The sequence below is a fragment of the Lucilia sericata genome, unplaced genomic scaffold (genome assembly GCF_015586225.1).
Source record: "Lucilia sericata isolate MDLA Ls3-8-SP2 unplaced genomic scaffold, ASM1558622v1 Contig000014F_arrow, whole genome shotgun sequence".
NCBI classification, from domain to species: Eukaryota; Metazoa; Arthropoda; class Insecta; order Diptera; family Calliphoridae; genus Lucilia; species Lucilia sericata.
Genome location: NW_023994053.1, coordinates 623,773 through 649,794, shown reverse-complemented (window position 1 = coordinate 649,794; position 26,022 = coordinate 623,773). Strand labels below are relative to the sequence as shown.

At 28.2% G+C, this 26,022-nt stretch overlaps 1 protein-coding gene across 1 annotated transcript in view; it reads left to right on the top strand.

Annotated features, from left to right (window-relative positions):
* The window catches only part of LOC119604727, a 58,693-nt gene extending 48,166 nt beyond the window's left edge, over window positions 1–10,527 (top strand). The window contains exon 2 of the mRNA XM_037957535.1: window positions 2,256–10,527. Within this exon, the coding sequence (XP_037813463.1) occupies window positions 4,321–6,906 (2,586 nt within the window). The 5' untranslated portion in view covers window positions 2,256–4,320 and the 3' untranslated portion in view covers window positions 6,907–10,527. The remainder of the gene's footprint in view (window positions 1–2,255) is intronic.
* Window positions 10,528–26,022: the final 15,495 nt, after the last annotated feature.

Here is a 26,022-nt window from a genome sequence, read left to right as displayed (position 1 = left end):
AGGTTTTGTAAGTTATGGAGCGGGGTTACTTAGTGTCAATGTCAACTAAGTCAACTTACTAACAATCGTCTGTCTGCTTGCATTCATATTTTACACAGAAAAACTGACCACAAGTTTTAGAGCTAAATAAGGTTATATCTAAAGTTATTCATTACAGTAGATAACCAATGATACAAATTGAATAATTCAGAAGAAAATTTTTATAAACTTTGAAAATTAAGTTAATCACTTTGAAATTACATAAATTTTTTAACACTTCATCATAATTGTATCTTTAATCGATATGGATTTGTAAGTTTGTTAAATTTTATCTTAATATTATTCCATAATTTTGTTTTAACACCAAGTTATTTTCAAGAAAATTATACTTACTGACATTTAATCGTAAAGTGTCATATTAAAAGAACTTAAACATTTATAATGAGTTTTAATGTCTGTTACAAATATTACAAATACATTAAGGACATTCACAGTTTTATAAACAGAACACAATGAAAAAAAAAATATATATATGTATTAACAATGCTTTAAAGTTTTTCTTAGAATTTCTCTAGAAATTTTTTTTGGCACAAATATAAAATGAAATTAATCTATTTTTATTAATTTCTATTTTTACTACAATGGATTAAGCAAACATAAAATTGTGTTTAATTTTTTTCTTAAAATACATTAAAAATTTATTAATATTGACATAAACTTGGTAAACATTTAACCCTTGTCGTTATCATAAACACAGCCGATAGTCCGTCCGTTTTTAGTATGAAATTGTTTGTATTCAAGTGTCTATGTCCTCTACCAAGAAAATCTGTAACAATGTAAAAAATAGTTAGAAGTGTGGAAGTTTTTTTTCTACTTCTTTCTACCGTCTTAGTAGAAGTATAAAACAAACAGTTAAGTAAAGATAAGCGCATCATAACAAGTGTTGAAAGACATGTAACGGTAGATAACTACGGGTCAGGTTTGTGGGAATTTTTTAAATTTCCCGTTATTTTTTCCATTATCTTTTAAGTATTTAACTAATGATTCATACTTTAGTAAGTACTTGTTTACTACTATTATTATAACGTATACATTATTGTACATAATTTAAAATAATGATAAATGATTTTTAAACTAGAAAATATTTATTTATGAGAATTCCATGAATATAGAAAAAAATTTCCATACTTTAGAAATGAGTTATTTTGACATGGCGGAAAAAGAAATGTTTCTGAAAGTATAAAATAATTTGTATTGGTAATTATACGCACCATCAAGAAAATTTGGGAGGTATGTTGAGTTTGTCATTCTGTTTGTTACACTTCGAATTATTATATTGGTCGTCTTCTTATTTGATTCTGGCCATGTTCTTGATAGGGACCTTAGAGGAAGTAGTGATAAAAATCAACGACTTTTAAACAACTAAACGTCTTTACCAAACTTTATAAGGGCCGTATCTTAAATAACTCTACACCCCACAATCATGTTGATTAAACATGATTTGGGAATTCATTTTTTGAATTTTACGGATTACGGTCCATAATTGACCTAAGCCTTCTAACGACAATTACCCTGATGACAACGTATTGATCGAGGGTATATAAGATTCGGCCTTTAATTGTTAACAATTGTTTTCTTAATACAAAAGAAAGACATTTGTAACAATTGTTAACTTAACGTAGTTGGCAACTAAATGGAAATTTTATTTAATCGTATGTATATTACAGAATTGTTATTATTAGTTGAGAGATAATGAAACAAAGCAAATTAATAAATGACTTTTTACTTTAACGTAGATCGTTAATCAAGTGTAAATTTAGGTGGAGTAGCTAATGTGGTTGTTTAAATGATTGTAATTTTTTTTTAACGGACTGTTAATAGAAAGAAAAGATTTTTGCAGAAAATTTTAAGAAATTAAAATAATAAAATTGAAAGGATAGTTGAGCAAAATTGAAAGTTGCCCCAACTTAAGATATTTAATACCCCTCATTAAATATCTTAAGTTTTTGAGTTTCTTTTCATTTAATATCTATATCTACTTTTAATAAAAAAATTTTCATAAAAGTAAAATAATTTATTAAAAATCAATTTCATGGAATTAGACCAACTTAAGCTGAGAATATTCCTATTCAATTTAGAGCTGTCATTTTTGAAATGATATGCTTTCACTAAATCACTTAATATTTATGTTTATTAGTACAAATATTTATTGTTTTTATATTTATGAATTTATAAGTAAACTAATTGTTTTTCTTTACTCTTATATCTATTTTCAGATAAAAAAATATTTTGTTTTTAATATTGAGGGAAAAAAATTCAAAAACAAAGCCGAAAGAGCCAAATGCATGCATATGTATGTCTAGACATGATAAACTAAAGCTGACAACAGAACAAAATTGAAATAAATACAAAATAAACTTAATAATAATGATGTTTATAATAATAATTATGATGATAATGACGTTGGAAACTACTTGTATATCATACGCATCAAACGCCACACTGAACAGTACAATCCACTAAATTGTGCTTAACTTGCCAAACAAACAAACAAACGAATGAACAAAAAACAAAGCGGAACCAAAATTTACACATAAAAAAATCAACAGCAAACCAACAACAACTAAACTAAATCTATTTAAAATCACTGATAAATATAAAATCAAAAAAAAACTCGCAACAATAATAAAATTTAAATTGTTGCTACATACTCTAAATATCACTGGTCTAAAGAGTAGGAAAAATTCAAAAGAGTAACATAATTAAGTTTAAACCACAAGAGAAAGAGGCATTGAGAGGGAGAATTTTTAAATGTGTAATTTTTACATTGAATTATATCATCTTAATCGAATTTAATGGCTTTATAAAAAAAATCAGTTTTTTATTGTCTGGTTGTTTGTTCATCGACATCTTCTTGTTCTGTCGCCGCTTTTATTTTTTTATTGTTGTTTCCACTTAGAACGATCGTGGGAATTTGTTGCAAAAAGAGACGACTGTTCATTTGGTATGTTATTATTGAGGTTGTTTAAGGCCTCAACGCTCTCTTTTAGCTCATGAACAGAATTATAATTAAAAAAAACCGCAAAATCATAAAAGAAACAAACAAGCAAACAACCGAACAAAATCGTTCGTAAACCAAAACAAAATCTCAGTCCGCAATACCACAACTAAAGGCCGTTAAATAGGAGAGCTTTTCTGAAAACATATCCACATCATCTCACACATACACACACTCATAACGCACATTCACAGATACTCGTTAAAATAGTTGTTGTTATTCGCGTGCTTTGTAAATTGGCTTTATATACGAGTCGTGTACTCAAAAAGCCATTTGCAAATGCTCAACGATCAGTTGTGCTTGAAACGCTTAAGAGTATAGAACGTATTTTCAGAAAAATTCAAACGAATTGGCGCGTTGTAAATGCTTTTAAAACCAAAAATTATTAACACCTTCTTCATACAATAACAAAATATGGAAAACAAATTTAAAAACAAAGTGCAACATCTGAAATCATAAATAAGAAAAATACATATAAACTTTAGTTATTTAATTTTTCTTAAATTGATTTACAAAAATTATTCAATATTACTAAAATAAAAAGAAAGAAAAAAATGTATATTTTGTATTTTAAAAACAAAAATATCATAAAATATTGAAATTTATCTGAAAAAAACCAAATCAAGTTGAAAAACCAGAATACGCGTTCCGTATTTAAAAACAAAAAATCCGAAAAGAAACAGAAAAAAAGAATTAAGCGTTTAAATGAGATTCATGACGATGATATAAAACAAATGTGTTAAAAAAAATAAATATTTTGTTAACAAATATAAATAAATAATTGAACAGAAAAGTGTTTAATTAAAGTTTTTTCAAAATAAAAATAAAAACAAAACCAAACAAGTGAAAACAGTAATAAAGACATACTGTGTCCAATTTTCTAACAAAGAATTTCATAAATACACACAACCATAATACAAAAAAAAAGCAAAAAACAGAAAAAGATCTGTAAAAGAAACTTTACAACTCAAGTATAAATAGAGAAAATTCAAACCAAAACAAACTGTGAAAAAAATATAATAAAAACAAACTTCCATCCAACTACCCAACAAACCAAAAAAGTCTAAAGTATAAACATTCTAAAGAAACTGCAAAGTGAAGTTGAAATTGTGCTAAAAACAAGTCGAAACACTATAAACAAAACTATAAACCAGCTTAACATAAATGTATTAATAGAATTAAAAAAAATAATAAAAATTGATTTTTTTATTGTGTTTTTAAATGAGTCTTAAAGTGAACACGCGCTGTCGATTTTCAACTCACCACAAGTATTATGCTTAATAATGGCAATAGACTTTTTGATATTTGCCGTGCTTTTGCTATCGTTTATAATAAATTTCTTGGCTTTGGCTGCTTTTTGGGTGACACCCGGTCTGCGAACCACAGCAAATCGTTTTACTATTAATCTGCTCATCATTAATTTGGTTGGTTGTCTTATTTTAGCTCCCACTTTGTTTCTAAGTGGTGGCATTGTTGGCGATGGCGACAGCGAAAGCGGTACTAACGACAGCAGTCTTACAACCGGTTCCAGCCAGTCTGGTTTGAGTTTTTTAACAACCAACACAAACGATGACAGCATTGAGTTTTATTCAAAGGCTGGCAATCACCAAATGACAATTCGCCACAATGGCAAATTGGTGGAGCAAGAGGGTATCATTCTGCGACGTAATGTATCCCACGATGGTGAGAATGGTCCACGTACCATTGAGACCATTTACAAGTGTAATACCACCTACTGTCGCGAATTGACCATCGATGAGAATAGTGAAACTTTGGTCATCACAGAAATTGAGGAGGAAGGCAAAATTCAGCTGCCAATTGGCATGCAACAGGAGGACACAGATGAAGTTAAACGTCTAGCATTACCCTTGCTTACAATGAGATCCTGGGCCATAGATATGGCTGCTGCATTGGGAGCCATGGGTGTGCTCTTGGTAGTGGGTGATACCTGGTGTGCCGTAACAGACCCCTTGCGTTATCACAGTCGCATATCAGGAGTTAAGTCTTGGGTGCTAATAGCCATTACCTGGGCTATGGGCATATTGTTTGGTGCTTTGTCGGCCTTCCGGGAAATTGATTTCGAATCGGAGACCATCATCAGCAAACAGAAACGTTTTGCCGACACCTCCACCACCTTCTTCACACTCAACTCGGTGAACAACATCTTTAGCATGGTGTTTTCCTGTCTGTATTTCCTGCTCATCATCCTGCTGCCATTTGGCTTTGTGTGCGGCATGTATTGGCGTATTTTTAGTGAGGCTCGTGAAAATGGTCTGAGAATGCGTCAAAACGGTTCATCCCCTTTGCTACAAAGTGCTTTGAATCTAACGCATGGTCCACCAGCGGCCAATCAACAGTATTCGAATAGTTTATGTGTACATAGGAATTCGATTTCTTCGACCTCCTCCCAGTGTGGAGGTTTACAAATGCAAATCGATAATAATCAAAAACGAGGCTCACCCGCCTGTCTGAGACGGGACTCGGCGGCAAAAGTACTTTTGCCGCCCATTTCGGATGACGGTATGTCCGATGAGGCTGATAATTGCAGTACAAATGATCAGCTCATTGTGATACCGGTAGCCGAAACTGCTAATACTCAACAGCAGCAACAACAAAACATTATACTCACCCTGCAAACAGCCAGTGGTGAGATAAAACGCAACTATTCCACCCGCCAACTAGAACTATTGGCTACATCCTCGCAGGATCTGTGTGATAATACTAGACTGCAGGGTATACGTCAAGTCCACTCTTCGCCAAATCTTCAACGAAGTGTTACTCTGCCACAACCCTTAAATGAGAACACTTGCTCACCCCATCTCTTAGGAGGACATCTGCCACAAAATCTACCCAGTATTCATTTGAATAGACATTCATTTCAACAAAATCCTAATAACACCAGAACCACCCATCAAAATCATCAACATCTGCATCATCATCAGTCGCTGCAAATACCCACCATTCATGCCTCACCCAAGGCCTTGAGCTACATGTCTTCTTTGCGTCATCGACTATCGAATGCATCGTCTCTCTTTAAATATAGGGATGAGTCCAGAGCGGCTCGTATCAGCATTTTGGTGGTAATAATGTTCCTGGTTTCCTACTTGCCTTTTGGCTTTTTAGTATTACTGCAGAGTCGTGTACCGGCAGCCAATTTCGAGGAATCCAGTCAGTTAGCCATTTTCATGATACTGTTGGCTAATCTTAGTTCTCCCTTCATCTTTGCTTATCGCAACAAAAGAGTAAGGAGAGGAGTGAAAAGACTGGTGGGCTTAGATGCTCTCTGTCGAGACTCGCAACTACAAAGACAAAACAGTTCCAGCTGTCGCATGAGTGGTTCCAAATATGGCAACTCGAATCTCAAAAGAAACAGCAGTCGAGTTTCTACTTACTCTACCACATCGGCCAAATACCTAACACCGCAAAGTTCGGTGGTCAGCAATGGTACCAATTCAGTGCCCGCCTGCTTTATGAACAACAACAACAATAACACTTGCCCGCAAATGCCTCTGAGGCCGAACAGCAGTTGCAGTACCATCATCAACTTCAGCCTCAACAAGCAGCAGCAAACTTTAGTGGAGGCCGACGAACTGAAATGCAACCAACCTACAAATAAAAAGCCACGTCCGGTGTTGCAAAGAGGCATTACGATAATTGAACAAGTGCCGCTAAATGGCAATGGTGGCAGTATCTGTGGCGGTGGCAGCATTGGCTGTCACAACAGCAGCAGCATTAACAACAACACTCCAAAGTTACCAGTAAAACATAAATTGTATAAATTATTATTTAAAAGTTCCAAGAATCTTAGTTGTGCAGCAGCACAGTCATGTGCTCAGGGCACTTTAGATGCTGAACCAACGGAAGTTTAAATTTAAGTTCTTTTTATTTTTTTTTTTTACTTTTTCTTAAGTAATAGTAAGTTTCATAAAGTAAGTTCTCTCAAATATTTATACTTAGTATATGTATATATATGTTTTTTAAAACTATTTTTTAGGTATTAAAAGGTCAGTTTTTAACTTAAAACCAAACTAAATCAAACAAAGAAACAAAAACTAGAAAAATGAAACAATTTGTAAGAAATGTTAAAGTACAAGACAGTTTTAAAAACTACAAACAGAGAGAAAAGAAACGATGATAAGCGCAGGAAAGTCAAGGTTTTCATTTTATTTTTCTAAATGAATCAATCAAACAAAAAAAAAAAGAAAGAAATAATTAAAATAAAATATTGAAATAATTGAATTAAAAGTGATAGGAATCTCAAATGATTTGAAATAGAAAAAAATATATATTTTATAATGACATGATTAATTTCAAAAGTCCTCTTAGTAGACTAGAGAGTTTTCAAAATGATAAGATTGAACAAGTCAGTCAGTCAGATAATTTGTTTATTTTAATTATTGATTATTATTTAGATTTGTATGTACATTTATGTATAACATTTTTATTGTTTATAATTTTGTGCAAATAATTGAAATAGTATTTGAGGTTAAATTAATCCAATAGTTATATAATTAAGAAATGAGAACAAAGACATTTTTTTTTAAATTTCATAAAAATATTAAACTGAACAAAATTAATCAGCTCTATTCTAAAATAATTATTTGAATTAGTTGTACTGTTGTGGTTTAAAAAAAATCTCATCATTCCAATTAGATGTTGAACTTTTGTTTTGTTTATTAAAAGTTAATATGCCTAATTATAAATTCTTTATTTATTTTAACTCCAGTATGCTTTTTTAACACTCAGTTATTTGGCTGGTAGTGTTTAAACTTATTTACTTAACAAATTGTTTGTTATTGGATTTTAGGTATTTTTTAAACCATGACATAGTTACATATTTATATTAGAATTCTATTTAAAATCAATATTAAGCTAATTGGGGTTTTCTAGAATAGAGCTGATTGATATTTAAATAAATGGAAATTTGTGTATAAAATACATATTTTCAACTTAAAAATCTAAACCAAATAAATAATAACAAAAAAACATAAATTTTTTAAAGATTTATAGTCATCATATAAATATTTTGTGTATTTTTTTCTCAATTTACAACTCAAGTACCTAAAAAGATGAAAATAATTCAAGGGATTTTTTCAGCTTGAAACAAAAAACATTTTAAACAAAATAAATGAATAAATTTATTATTGAAAATATAAACAAAAGATGAATAATAACGAAAAAATTAATAACAAAAAAACATATGTTAAGCACTTGTTGTAATACATAATAATATTGAATACACACACTCTTACACAAACACTTATACAACATATGAACTATTTGGTGTAATTGAGGGGCAAAAGTGGTTAACTTTATTTTAAATGATTTGATTTATAAGAATTTTTTTTTTATTTTATAACTTGTTAAAGATTTAAAGAAAGCTAGAAATTGTTTGTATTAAAGTTTTTATGAAAATTTTGTAGTTAAACCATTTGGCTGTTCAAACATATTAATTTCTTCAATATAAATGTGTGCCAGCAGACCACTAGTAATTTTTTTTTAAATGAAATTTTTTGTTACACAAATTTACACAAAATATACTTACACTTATGTACATATATTTATCATGTTAAAAGTTTTTTTTTTTTTTGTTATTAAATTTGATTTTTTTTTAATTAAACATGTACAAGTTATTAACAGTGTCAGGTAAAACTAAAGGCCAATTTGTTGTAAACTTAACAAGAAAACAAATTAAATACCTTTTAAAATAAATTTTTATAGTTTAGATTTTTCTTAACACTTAAGATTTTTTATAGAATTTTGGGGCTGTTCAAGAACTTGAAGGCATTTTTTATGGCAATTTTGTAAATATTTAGTTTAATATATATATTTTTTTTAAATTAACAATACTGATTGTTTTATAAGGAAACTAGATTTTTTGTAATTGCTTGTGGGAGTGTGTGTACAAAATTTTGTTTGTTTTAATTATTTCAAATATTTAATTTGCTAAAGTGTAAAATAAAAATCATAAACCTTGTAAAATTAATTCCTTAAAACTTTAAATTTTTTTCAAACAATTTACAATAAACACTTGAAGTATTTGAAATCAATAGCTACAGTAAAGTGTTTACACTAGCCATATTATTATTTAAATAGACACCAACAACAAAAAAGTGTAAACAAAGCATTTTTTAAATTGCATAAAACCTATATTTGATAAAACTCAGTTAAACTATCTGAAACCTTAAAATGATTTTAAAATGTGGTTTATATTTTTTTGAAGATTAAATAATTTTTAAGAAATAAATCAAAAGCTTTAATTAACATTCTCAATTTACTAAAAATTAAAAAATCATTAAAACTTTTTACATAATTTTTGTGTAATTTTATTAAAAACAAAATTTAGTTACTTGAGTCATTTTTAACATACAAAATACAATATAAACTGATTACCAGCCAAAATGTAATTGTAACTAGAAACGTGTGCTAAACAGAATTTGTTTTTAAAAATTTCTAATTTTGTAACACTTTCAAACTATTTATAAATAATTTAAAATTCTTTTCAATTTAACAAAATTTATTTGTCTTGTTTTTTTTTTAATTTTTTTTATAATATTTTGCACAAAATTTAATTTTTCTTAAACAAGCCAAATGAGTATAATTTTGTTTACTAACAAACCCGGTTTTCATATTGAAAACTTTAACATAAAAAAATAAATAAAAACAACAAAAAATCAAATTTAATTTAACTAAAATTACTAGTAATTAAAGTCAATTTACTAAATTCATTGATTGCGTGCTAAAAGAATTATAAAATTAAACAAAAAACAACAGCAAAAAATACATAAAATAAAATAACACAAAAATCTATTTATTTAATTGTTAACAACAAAATAAAAAATAAATAAAATTAATAAGAGAAATACCTCATTAGTTTTAATTAACCCGAAAAAATATCTAAAAAACAAACAAAAAAAATAAATAAAAAAAATTATTTATTTACAAACAACAAATAAGAAAACAGTATTTCATTAGACATTTAAAGCAAAAAATAAAAAACATTTTAATTATAAATTTTAACATAAAAAACAAAATCTATAATCTGTTATTTTTTATGCTAGAAAATTTGCTGTTAATTTATAACATTAAAACCAAATAATAAAAAACTGAAATATTATTAACACAAAAAGCTTTATAATTATTTAAGTTCTTTTTTTACCTAAACCCTAAAAGAAAAAACTAAACTTTAAGTTTGCTTTGTTTAAAAAACAATTATAAAAAAAATAAAATTGACAAAAAGTACAAGAAGTACCACAAGACAAATATGTTAAATATTTTTAATGAAAAAAAAAAACCCACAAAACACAAGTAGTTTAAAAATTTAGAAAAAAAAAAATTGTAAACGTTATTAGTTGCTTTAATTGGCAAATGCAAAAATCAAATAAAAATCTTTGTCTAAAACTCGAATTTATTTAATTTACAATATGTACATTTTCAATAACATTCTAAGTATGTGAAACAACTAAAAAATACACTAGTTAATAAAAACTAATTAATTAATTAAAAATAAATAAATAATAATATTAGTTACAAAAAATAAAATACACTGTAAACCTACCAAAAATATGTGATGTTGCTGAAAACAAATAAAAATTCATTATTTTTCTATAAAAAAAAAAACTTTTAAAATTTTTTTGTTTTAATTAATTTAGCGAATAAAATAAATAACAATTAATCCTTAAATGTTTTATTTATTAAATTAAATAAAACTTTATAACTACTTGATAATAGTTTATTCCCAAAGGAATTCATAACAATACTTTTTAGTAAATTTAGTCAAGAAATAAATAAAAATATTAAAAAATTCTTAAATAATTAGAACAACAATTAAATGTGGCTTAAAACAAAAACATAATAAACTTTAAAATTAAATTAAAAACTATTAATTGTTTTTAATGAGACAATAAGAAAATGTGATTTCGTAAGTATGGAGGGGTGAAGTTCTGATTCATCAAAAAAGCTATTTTTATTTTTTTCGAAAGGCTATATCTTCATCAAAAAGCTTTTTTCGTCTTAAAGCTTATTTTAGACCAAATTTAAAAGCTCATTTTGCACCAACAAATTGTTTAGCGAAAAATCAAACTTTTCGTCACAAGTTTCATTAAAAAACTCCTTTTTTTGTCAAAATGCTTAAAAAAAAGAGTTTTATCAATAAATCACATCAAAAAGCTATTAAAAAGCTTTTTTCCACAAAAAGCTTTTAATTTTTTATGCAAAAGCTTAATAATCTATAAAAAGCTTCTTTCTTTAAGATGCAGTTCTCCATTAAAAAGGTCTTTTTCCATTCAAAAGTTCCTCTTCATCAAAAAGCTCTTTTTTGCTTCAAAGCTTACTTTTCATTGAAAACCAAACATATCAAAAAGATATTAACAAGCTGTTTTGTTTTCAATTTCTTTTACGCAAAAGCTTAATAATCTATAAAAAGCTTTCTTCTTTAAAAAGCTTCTTTCTTTAAGATGCTGTTCTCCATTAAAAAGGTCTTTTTCCATTCAAAAGTTCCTATTCATCAAAAAGCTCTTTTTTGCTTCAAAGCTTACTTTTCATTGAAAACCAAACATATCAAAAAGATGTTAACAAGCTGTTTTTCCACAAGAAAAGTTTTCAATTTTTTATTTAAAAGTTTATTAATCTATAAAAAGTTTTCTTCTTTAAAAAGCAGTTTTCATTAAAATGCTGCTCTCTATTAAAAAGGTATTTAAGCTCTTTTTATTTCAAAACTTATTTTTCATTGAAAACCAAGCATATCAAAAAGCTATTAAAAAGCTTTTTTCCACAACTAAGTTTTCATGTTTTTTTTGTTCAAAAGTTTATTAACCTTTAAAAAGTTTTTTCTTTAAAAGATGTTTTCCATTAAAAAGGTATTTCTCCATTCAAAAGCTCCTATTCATAAAAAACCTTTTTTTTTTGTTTAAAAGCTTATTTTTCATTGAAAACCAAACATGCCAATTTTTCTTTAAAAAGCCTTTTTCTTTAAAATGCTGTTCTCCTATTCATCAAAAAGCTCTTTTTTATTTCATATCTTATTCTTCATTGAAAACCAAACATATCAAAAACCTGTTAAAAAGCTTATTTCCACAGGAAAGTTTTAATTATTTCTTTAAAAAGCTTCTTTCTTTAAAAAGCTGTTCTCCATTAAAAAGGTCTTTTTCCATCCAAAAGCTACTATTCATCAAAAAGCTCTTTTTGATTTCAAAGCTTATTTTTCATTGAAAAGCAAACACTCACTTTTGTCGTTCAGAAATTATTTTATTAATTTTTCTACTAAAAAGCTCTTCGAAATAGTATTTTCCTAAAAATTCATTTTCTATAGATAACTAAACTGTACGAAACGTCGAAAAATTTCACAGCGTCCATGGAAACTGTGAAATTTTTTGACGAGTCATAATGTCCATGGACATTATAACATAGGACATTACAACATACTCCCCGCAAAGTAACTTTATAACTTTTAATATACATTTTGCAACTTGATCGCTTGAAATATAAAAATCAAGGCAACCTCTTTGATAGTATGACTAACAAAAACACACCTGCCAACTTTATGATTGGGTACAGTAAATAGGTGTCAGATTGTGCTTGGTAACGTAATATAGTAGTGCTACCATTATTTTTAGATAAAACTAGTGACAGCAATTATATTTCAAATTATACGTTTTATTATATATTATATAATCATAACTTTTCAACATAAAATATAAGTATGTTCTATATGATGCAAAAGGGGTTTAATAAGAGACCCGCCCCCTTTATTTATCTGTGTTTAATTTCGGAGACATTTATTAAATGTGTCAAGTTTAAACGTGAAAGCCATTTCATTTTGCTAATTTTAGCAACCAAAAAAAAAACATGTATATGAATATTTTTATCTGCTAAAATTTCGTTTATGGTCTTAAATCCCAATTAAGGTACAGAAGGCTTTAGTTTGATATATTGTACAATATGAATATATTTAAATATATTAAAGTTAAATATTATACTTCTAGCTTTGTTTTACTTAATTTCACCATATAGCTAAAATTTCTTATTTCAATGTATGAAAATTTTCATAATCAGTAGATTTCTTATCAGAGAATTTTGAACAAGTATATACTGACTCAGAGTAGTTTATATTAGATTTTATTGTCAATCAAATCAACTTTTAAGAAATATATTCTAGAATCAGTTTTTTTATAAAAATTTCATTATTTTGTTAAAATTTTTGTTAAACTTTTAATTTTTCTTTCAAATATAGATTGCTTTTTTTAGGTTTATATTGACGAAAAAAATTCTTTTAAAATGTCATGGCTAAATCTCACGTTTTAAGATTGATATGTATAAGTTGTTCACTTTAAACAAGTTGAAGCTTAAGCTTCTGGCTTAAAATACCAAATTGAAAATTTTTGTTGTCATGTTGCTATAAACACGCAATTTCAGATGTCTGGTTGTTTTACAGTCTATCTAATTAAAAATTCTCAATATTGTAATTAAAGAATTGAAAATATAAAAATTAATTATACATCTATAATATATTGCATTTACAGTGTTTAACAACTTTTACAAGTTAGTAATCAATTTTAAAAATCTATCATTCTATAAAATCTTTGTTCTCCAGTGTATTTAAACATAACACTGCTTTTTGCTAACTGTTGAAATATGAATATTTTTTGATTGTTAATCCAAAGTCTGTCTTAAAATCTCATCTGCATAAATTTGCAAAACTTAAAAATACTTGAAATTTTATTAGCAAAAAAAATTAATTCCTAAATATTTAATTCAAAACAAAAAAAAAAAAAAAAAAAAAAAAAAAAAAAGAATCAAAAATCATATACGTAAACATTGTCGTTTTAGAAAAAGTTTTAACACAACAAAGGTACTGAATGCCTAAAATAATTATGTAGACTTTTGGCAAAGGAAATAAGTCCGTCTGATCGATTTTAAACCAGTTTAACTAAAAGTTACAAAAACACAAAATATTTACTATTCAATCACGCCATGTTGTTAATTTTTCTGTATACTTTGTTTTATTTGACTAAAAATGGAAAAAGTAAATTTTAGTTAAAAGTTTTAAAAAAGAGTTATAATTATATTATTGAAATGTTTAAAGAAATCTTAAAGAGACAAACTACATGCCAAAGTTTTAGGTAAATGAAGAAAAATTTTAAACAACCAACACAATTGTGTTGTGAAAAAGTACCCTACAGAGATTTGTGGTTGCATATTTGTTTTATGCTAAAAAATTGACTCTTGACAGCTGAAGAATTGTTTGAAGAGTTTCAACGGTAGGTTAGTGGTTAGTGTTCTAGTCTGGTAGACCGGAGGTGCTGCGTTCGATTCCTACGTGAGACACTGGTTAAGAAGAGTGCAACAGTTCCGATAGAGGCCTAGTTATATTTCTTCGGATTTGATCTATATATACATCCTCCGTTCAAATTAACTAACTAACTAACTAACTAACTAACTAACTAACTAACTAACTAACTAACTAACTAACTAACTAACTAACTAACTAACTAACTAACTAACTAACTAACTAACTAACTAACTAACTAACTAACTAACTAACTAACTAACTAACTAACTAACTAACTAACTAACTAACTAACTAACTAACTAACTAACTACTAACTAACTAACTACTAACTAACTAACTAACTAACTACTAACTAACTAACTAACTAACTAACTAACTAACTAACTAACTAACTAACTAACTAACTAACTAACTAACTAACTAACTAACTAACTAACTAACTAACTAACTAACTAACTAACTAACTAACTAACTAACTAACTAACTAACTAACTAACTAACTAACTAACTAACTAACTAACTAACTAACTAACTAACTAACTAACTAACTAACTAACTAACTAACTAACTAACTAACTAACTAACTAACTAACTAACTAACTAACTAACTAACTAACTAACTAACTAACTACTAACTAACTAACTAACTAACTAACTACTAACTAACTAACTAACTAACTAACTAACTAACTAACTAACTAACTAACTAACTAACTAACTAACTACTAACTAACTAACTAACTAACTAACTAACTAACTAACTAACTAACTAACTAACTAACTAACTAACTAACTAACTAACTAACTAACTAACTAACTAACTAACTAACTAACTAACTAACTAACTAACTAACTAACTAACTAACTAACTAACTAACTAACTAACTAACTAACTAACTAACTAACTAACTAACTACTAACTAACTACTAACTAACTAACTAACTAACTAACTAACTAACTAACTAACTAACTAACTAACTAACTAACTAACTAACTAACTAACTAACTAACTAACTAACTAACTAACTAACTAACTAACTAACTAACTAACTAACTAACTAACTAACTAACTAACTAACTAACTAACTAACTAACTAACTAACTAACTAACTAACTAACTAACTAACTAACTAACTAACTAACTACTAACTAACTAACTAACTAACTAACTACTAACTAACTAACTAACTAACTAACTAACTAACTAACTAACTACTAACTAACTAACTAACTAACTAACTAACTAACTAACTAACTAACTAACTAACTAACTAACTAACTAACTAACTAACTAACTAACTAACTAACTAACTAACTAACTAACTAACTAACTAACTAACTAACTAACTACTAACTAACTAACTAACTAACTAACTAACTAACTAACTACTAACTAACTAACTAACTAACTAACTAACTAACTAACTAACTACTAACTAACTAACTAACTAACTAACTAACTAACTAACTAACTAACTAACTAACTAACTAACTAACTAACTAACTAACTAACTAACTAACTAACTAACTAACTAACTAACTACTAACTAACTAACTAACTAACTAACTAACTAACTAACTAACTAACTAACTAACTAACTAACTAACTAACTAACTAACTAACTAACTAACTAACTAACTAACTAACTAACTAACTAACTAACTAACTACTAACTAACTAACTAACTAACTAACTAACTAACTAACTAACTAACTAACTAACTAACTAACTAACTAACTAACTAACTAACTAACTAACTAACTAACTAACTAACTAACTAACTAACTAACTAACTAACTAACTAACTAACTAACTAACTAACTAACTAACTAACTAACTAACTAACTAACTAACTAACTAACTACTAACTAACTAACTAACTAACTAACTAACTAACTAACTAACTAACTAACTAACTAACTAACTAACTAACTAACTAACTAACTAACTAACTAACTACTAACTAACTAACTAACTAACTAACTAACTAACTAACTAACTAACTACTAACTAACTAACTAACTAACTAACTAACTAACTAACTAACTAACTAACTAACTAACTAACTAACTAACTAACTAACTAACTAACTAACTAACTAACTAACTAACTAACTAACTAACTAACTAACTAACTAACTAACTACTAACTAACTAACTAACTAACTAACTAACTAACTAACTAACTAACTACTAACTAACTACTAACTAACTAACTAACTAACTAACTAACTAACTAACTAACTAACTAACTAACTAACTAACTAACTAACTAACTAACTAACTAACTACTAACTAACTAACTAACTAACTAACTAACTAACTAACTAACTAACTAACTAACTAACTAACTAACTAACTAACTAACTAACTAACTAACTAACTAACTAACTAACTAACTAACTAACTAACTAACTAACTAACTAACTAACTAACTAACTAACTAACTAACTAACTAACTAACTAACTAACTAACTAACTAACTAACTAACTAACTAACTAACTAACTAACTAACTAACTAACTAACTAACTAACTAACTAACTAACTACTAACTACTAACTAACTAACTAACTAACTAACTAACTAACTAACTAACTAACTAACTAACTAACTAACTAACTAACTACTAACTAACTAACTAACTAACTAACTAACTAACTAACTAACTAACTAACTAACTAACTAACTAACTAACTAACTAACTAACTAACTAACTAACTAACTAACTACTACTAACTAACTAACTAACTAACTAACTAACTAACTAACTAACTAACTAACTACTAACTAACTAACTAACTAACTAACTAACTAACTAACTAACTAACTAACTAACTAACTACTAACTAACTAACTAACTAACTAACTAACTAACTAACTAACTAACTAACTAACTAACTAACTAACTAACTAACTAACTAACTAACTAACTAACTAACTAACTAACTAACTAACTAACTAACTAACTAACTAACTAACTAACTAACTAACTAACTAACTAACTAACTAACTAACTAACTAACTAACTAACTACTAACTAACTAACTAACTAACTAACTAACTAACTAACTAACTAACTAACTAACTAACTAACTAACTAACTAACTAACTAACTAACTAACTAACTAACTAACTAACTAACTAACTAACTAACTAACTAACTAACTAACTAACTAACTAACTAAATAACTAACTAACTAACTAACTAGCAGTATTGAAATTTTTTCTCCAAAAACTAATTTTTCTTACTTCTTTTCAGTTAAAATGCCTTTTGTCTCGAGAAATATTTTTTTAATTAAAAAAGCTTTTTATTTTGCCAAAAAATCCTTGTTCACCAAAAAGCTCTTTTCACCAAAAAGTCTTTTCGCCAAAAAGTTCTTATTCACTAAAAATCTATTTTTTACATAAAGTCCAATTTAGAAAAACTCTTTTTCACTACAAAAGCTATTTTTTAATAAAAATGCAGTTTTTTAATAAAAACTCAGCTGTTTAAGCAAAAAAAGCTATTTTCTGTAGAAATTTTTTTTGCAGCAAAAAATCCTACTCTGTTAATACTACACATTAACATAACAGAGTAGAGTACATAAAAATCGTGTAGATTGACTAAAAAATACTCTCTTACTGTTTAATGTTTTTTTGGTTAGATGTGTTTAACGTTTTTTTTTTTTAATTTGAAATGTTTGTCTTTTAAATGCAACACACACATTAGCTGTTTTTGGTTGAAACAACATACCAAATAAAGTTGAATATTTCCGTGGTTAAGTAGCTTTAGTGATTTCTATATAGATTTATACAATTTTTTTAATTTATTTCTATTTCGAAATTAGTTTTTTCATTTATTTATTTTTTTTGCTGAGTTGTTTTACTGACAAATGACACATACTTGTGATATCTAAGAAAATAAATCTCACTTTGTTTTTCTATAATGATTTTATTCTTATTTCATTTCTATTTGTTTTAAGAACCAACATGTGCAAGAAAAAATAAAAACAAAAAATTAAAAAAAAAAAACAGAGATTTATTTATTAACACAGCAAGCATCAGCAAAAACTAATAAATGAAAAATGACAGAAAAAAAACGCAAACTCATTATGTGGGGGTTGAAATGCTTAAAACCCAAATTTATTAATTTTATCTTATATTTTGAGTATTATTTTTAAATTTCAAATTTGGTGTCACAAATATATAGAGAAATCACGAAATCATTAGTAAGTGGTTTCAAAAAAGTTAACTAACATTTAAATAAATTTTTTGGGATTTAAAAATAGCTCATCGTAGTCTTTAAAAGGTGTGTATTAATATTCATTTAAATTAAATGAAATAGACTTCCCTCAAAATTATTTTAAATTATAAAATCTTTAACTTATGAAATAAAGATGTATTTAATTAGCTGTAGTATCTTTCTATCTACAAGTACTAATCTACTAAGTATGTCTTGTATAAATTGTTGAAAATCTTGTTATTCTCACGCTGCTTAACTGGTATTTTTTATCAGCATAATTTTGCTATTTTTATTATTTTTAAACTTGTCGCTTATTTATTATTTGTATTCATTGTGCGTTCACATCAAAATTGTTTTGGTATATGAGTCGAGTCAAATAAAAAAAAGAAGCAAAAACACTTGTTTATTTCTTGTATATATGAGTAGTACATAGTCATACTCGAAGTGCTCTTCTATTCATGTTTGTATTATGTACATCATGTATGAATGTCTATCTACAATATCTTGTTTTCGTTCTGTTTCCATCTATTTACGTGTACTTTATAATTCAGACGACTACTGACTGGCAGACCTTTGTGATAGTGAATTCACTTTTGCAGTTTAAAGTTTCTAACTTAACCGAGTCAATCTTTGCCTTTTAAAGTTTGTTTTGTTCCATTTCACCAAATGTTATATTTTTGATCTCCTGTTTTAAGAATTAAGAAAAAGTACATTCGGAATAAAAAAAAAGTACTAAAGCAAAGAAAATCTATTTAAACTGGAATTTTCAAATTATCACTAGAATAAAGAAATAGCACCTTAAGGGCTTCTTTGTATATTTTTCTCATAGAAAAGTAAAAAAGTACCACAAGAAAAGTACTTAAAGTAACTATTTTCAGTGCTATAATGTACAAACAAAATTCCCCTTTTATCTGATACAATGAAATCTGCATTAAATAAAACCAATTTTTACATTAATAAAAAAGTACCTAACTTCATTTAAGTCAAATTTCAAAAACCTGAAAATGTTCTCACAGGACTAGACTATAGACTAGACTATAGACTAGACTATAGACTAGACTATGGACTAGACTATAGACTAGACTATGGACTAGACTATAGACTAGACTATAGACTAGACTATAGACTAGACTATGGACTAGACTATAGACTAGACTATAGACTAGACTATAGACTAGACTATAGACTAGACTATAGACTAGACTATAGACTAGACTATAGACTAGACTATAGACTAGACTATAGACTAGACTATAGACTAGACTATAGACTAGACTATAGACTAGACTATAGACTAGACTATAGACTAGACTATAGACTAGACTATAGACTAGACTATAGACTAGACTATAGACTAGACTATAGACTAGACTATAGACTAGACTATAGACTATACTATAGACTATACTATAGACTAGACTATAGACTAGACTACAGACTAGACTATAGACTAGACTATAGACTAGACTATAGACTAGACTATAGACTAGACTATAGACTTGACTATAGACTAGACTATAGACTAGACTATAGACTTGACTATAGACTAGACTATAGACTAGACTATAGACTAGACTATAGACTAGACTATAGACTAGACTATAGACTAGACTATAGACTAGACTATAGACTAGACTATAGACTAGACTATAGACTAGACTATAGACTAGACTATAGACTAGACTATAGACTAGACTATAGACTAGACTATAGACTAGACTATAGACTAGACTATAGACTATAGACTACTATAGACTAGACGATAGACTAGACTATAGACTAGATCTGACTAGGACTATAGACTAGATATAGACTAGAACTAGACTAGATTGACTAGACTATAGACTCGACTATAGACTAGACTATAGACTAGACTAGACTATACTATAGACAGACTATAGATAGACTATAGACTAGAATATAGACGAGACTATAGACTAGATATAGGACTAGACTATAGCTAGACTATAGGACTAGACTATAGACTAGAATATAGACTTAGACTATAGACTCGACTATAGACTAGACTATAGACTAGACTAGTGACTAGACTATAGACTAGACTATAGACCTAGACTATAGACTAGACTATAGACTAGGACTATTAGGACTAGACTATAGACTAGACGATAGTGACTAGACTATTAGACTAGACTATAGAACTAGACTATAGACTAGACTATAGACTAGACTATAGATAGACTATAGAACTAGACTTTAGAATAGACTAAGACTAGACTTAACTGACTATAGACTAGACTATAGCTAGACTATAGACTAGACATAGACTAGACTATAGACTAGACTATAGACTAGACTATAGACTAGACTATAGACTAGACTATAGACTAGACAATAGACTAGACTATAGACTAGACTATAGACTAGACTATAGACTAGACTATAGACTAGACAATAGACTAGACTATAGACTAGACTATAGACTAGACTATAGACTAGACTATAGACTAGACTATAGACTAGACTATAGACTAGACTATAGACTAGACTATAGACTAGACTATAGACTAGACTATAGACTAGACTATAGACTAGACTATAGACTAGACTACAGACTAGACTATAGACTAGACTATAGACTAGACTATAGACTAGACTATTGACTAGACTATAGACTAGACTATAGTCTAGTCTATAGTCTAGTCTATAGTCTAGTCTATAGTCTAGTCTATTGTCTAGTCTATAGTCTAGTCTATAGACTATAGACTAGACTATAGACTAGACTATAGACTAGACTATAGACTAGACTATAGACTAGACTATAGACTAGACTATAGACAAGACTATAGACTAGACTATAGACTAGACTATAGACTAGACTATAGACTAGACTATAGACCTAGACTATAGACTAGACTATAGACAAGACTATAGACTAGACTATAGACTAGACTATAAACTAGACTATAGACTAGACTATAGACTAGACTATAGAGTAGACTATAGAGTAGACTATAGACTAGACTATAGACTAGACTATATACTAGACTATATACTAGACTATAGACTAGACTATAGACTAGACTATATTCTAGACTCTATACTAGACTATAGACTAGACTATAGACTAGACTATAGACTAGACTATAGACTAGACTATAGACTAGACTATAGACTAGACTATAGACTAGACTATAGACTAGACTATAGACAAGACTATAGACTAGACTATAGACTAGACTATAGACAAGACTATAGACTAGACTATAGACTAAACTATAGACTAGAATATAGACTAGACTATAGACTAGGGACTATAGACTAGACTATAGACTAGACTATAGACTAGACTATAGACTAGACTATAGACTAGACTATAGACTAGACTATAGACTAGACTATAGACTAGACTATAGACTAGACTATAGACTAGACTATAGACTAGACTATAGACTAGACTATAGACTAGAACTATAGACTAGACTATAGACTAGACTATAGACTAGACTATAGACTAGACTATAGACTAGACTATAGACAAGACTATAGACTAGACTATAGACTAGACTACAGACAAGACTATAGACTTGACTATAGACTAGAATATAGACTAGACTATAGACTAGACTATAGACTGCTATATACTAGACTAGACTATAGACTAGTCTATATAGACTGCACTATAGTCTAGACTATAGACTGCACTATAGTCTAGACTATAGACTGCACTATAGTCTAGACTATAGACTAGGCTATAGACTAGACTATAGACTAGACTATAGACTAGACTATAGACTAGACTATAGACTAGACTATAGACTAGACTATAGACTAGACTATAGACTAGACTATAGACTAGACTATAGACTAGACTATAGACTAGACTATAGACTAGACTATAGACTAGACTATAGACTAGACTATAGACTAGACTATAGACTAGACTATAGACTAGACTATAGACTAGACTATAGACTAGACTATAGACTAGACTATAGACTAGACTATAGACTAGACTATAGACTAGACTATAGACTAGACTATAGACTAGACTATAGACTAGACTATATACTATGCTATAGACTAGACTATAGACTAGACTATAGACTAGACTATATACTAGACTATAGACTAGACTATATACTAGACTATAGACTAGACTATATACTAGACTATAGACTAGACTATAGACTAGACTATAGACTAGACTATAGACTAGACTATAGACTAGACTATAGACTAGACTATAGACTAGACTATAGACTAGACTATAGACTAGACTATAGACAAGACTATAGACTAGACTATAGACAAGACTATAGACTAGACTATAGACTAGACTATAGACTAGACTATAGACTAGACTATAGACTAGACTATAGACTAGACTATAGACTAGACTATAGACTAGACTATAGACTAGACTATAGACTAGACTATAGACAAGACTATAGACTAGACTATAGACTAGACTATAGACTAGACTATAGACTAGACTATAGACTAGACTATAGACTAGACTATAGACTAGACTATAGACTAGACTATAGACTAGACTATAGACTAGACTATAGACTATACTATAGACTAGACTATAGACTAGACTATAGACTAGACTATAGACAAGACTATAGACAAGACTATAGACTAGACTATAGACTAGACTATAGACTAGACTATAGACTAGACTATAGACTAGACTATAGACTAGACTATAGACTAGACTATAGACTAGACTATAGACTAGACTATAGACTAGACTATAGACAAGACTATAGACTAGACTATAGACAAGACTATAGACAAGACTATAGACAAGACTATAGACAAGACTATAGACTAAGACTAGAGACTAAGACATAGACTAGAATATAGACAAGACTAAAGACAGAACTATAGACTAGACTATAGACTAGACTAATGACTAGACTATAGAATGACTATAGACTAACTATAGACTAGACTATAGACTAGACTATAGACTAGACTTATAGACTAGACTATAGACTAGACTATAGACTAGAACTATAGACTAGACTATAGACTAGACCTATAGACTAGACATAGACTAGACTATAGACTAGACTATAGACTAGACTATAGACTAGACTATAGACTAGACTATAGACTAGACTATAGACTAGACTATAGACTACTATAGACTAGACTATAACTAGCTATAGACTAGACATAGAACTACTATAGACTAGACTATATACTACTATGCTATAGACTAGACTACAGACTAGACTATAGACTAGACTATATACTAGACTATAGACTAGACTATATACTAGACTATAGACTAGACTAACATATACTAGACTATAGACTAGAACTATATACTAGACTATAGACTAGACTATAGACTAGACTATATACTATGCTATAGACTAGACTATAGACTAGACTATAGACTAGACTATATACTAGACTATAGACTAGACTATATACTAGACTATAGACTAGACTATATACTCGACTATAGACTAGACTATAGACTAGACTATAGACTAGCTATAGACTAGACTAGACTAGACTATAGACTAGACTATAGACTAGACTATAGACAAGACTATAGACTAGACTATAGACAAGACTATAAACTAGACTATAGACTAGGCTATAGACTAGACTATAGACTAGACCTATAGACTAGACTATAGACTAGACTATAGACTAGACTATAGACTAGACTATAGACTAGACTATAGACTAGACTATAGACTATACTATAGACTAGACTATAGACTAGACTATAGAATAGACTATAGACTAGACTATAGAGTAGACTATATACTATGCTATAGACTAGACTATAGACTAGACTATAGACTAGACTATATACTAGACTATAGACTAGACTATAGACTAGACTATAGACTAGACTATAGACTAGACTATAGACTAGACTATAGACTAGACTATAGACTAGACTATAGAATAGACTATAGACTAGGACTATAGAGTAGACTATATACTATGCTATAGACTAGACTATGACTAGACTATAGACTAGACTATATACTAGACTATAGACTAGACTATATACTAGACTATAGACTAGACTATATACTAGGACTATAGACTAGACTATAGACTAGACTATAGACTAGACTATAGACTAGACTATAGACTAGACTATAGACAAGACTATAGACAAGACTATAGACAAGACTATAGACTAAACTATAGACTAGAATATAGACTAGACTATAGACTCGACTATAGACAAGACTATAGACTAGACTATAGACTAGACTATAGACTAGACTATAGACAAGACTTAGACAAGACTATAGACTAGACTATAGACTAGACTATAGACTAAACTATAGACTAGAATATAGACTAGACATAGGACTAGACTATAGACTAGACTATAGACTAGACTATAGACTAGACTATAGACTAGACTATAGACTAGACTATAGACTAGACTATAGACAAGACTATAGACAAGACTATAGACTAGACTATATAGACTAGACTATAGACAAGACTATAGACTAGACTATAGACTAAAATATAGACTAGAAATTAGACTAGACTATAACTGACTAGACCTAGGACTATATAGACTAGACTATAGACTAGACTATAGACTAGATATAGACTAGACTATAGACTAGACTATAGACTAGACTATAGACTAGACTATAGACTAGACTATAGACTAGACTATAGACTAGACATAGACTAGACTATAGACTAGACTATAGACTAGACTATAGACTAGACTATAGACTAGACTATAGACTAGACTATAGACTAGACTATAGACTAGACTATAGACTAGACTATAGACTAGACTATAGACCTAGACTATAGACAAGACTATAGACTAGACTATAGACTAGACTACAGACAAGACTATAGACTTGACTATTAGACTAGAATAGATAGACTACTATAGACTAGACTATAGACTGCTATATACTAGACTAGACTATAGACTAGTCTATATAGACTGCACTATAGTCTAGACTATAGACTGCACTATAGTCTAGACTATAGACTGCACTATAGTCTAGACTATAGACTGCACTATAGTCTAGACTATAGACTGCCCTATAGTCTAGACTATAGACTAAACTTTAGTCTAGTCATCAACATTTTATGAGTTTTCGGTATTTTTCTGATGTTTCACAAAATTTAATTATTTTCACAAATTTAAAATGACTTTTGATTTAGGATCAGTTTATTACTTATCGTAAGCTTAAAAGCGTTTAGTCCTGAAAGTAGATTTTATAAATCTCTGCTATTTATACCTTAAAAACTCTGTTTCAAAAAATAGAAAATAACATCATAAAATAAAAGTCATCTAATGAGCGTATTTACTCAAGAGCAACTATAATCAAAACATCATCATAATTGTCATTATAAACATCATCATTATCCATAATCTACTTTCGAAACTAAAACAAATAAACTGCATATAGTGTTTCTCCTGATTATCATCTTCTCTAAAAAGAATATTTCACCTGAAAAAGAAAGTAACCAGGTGGC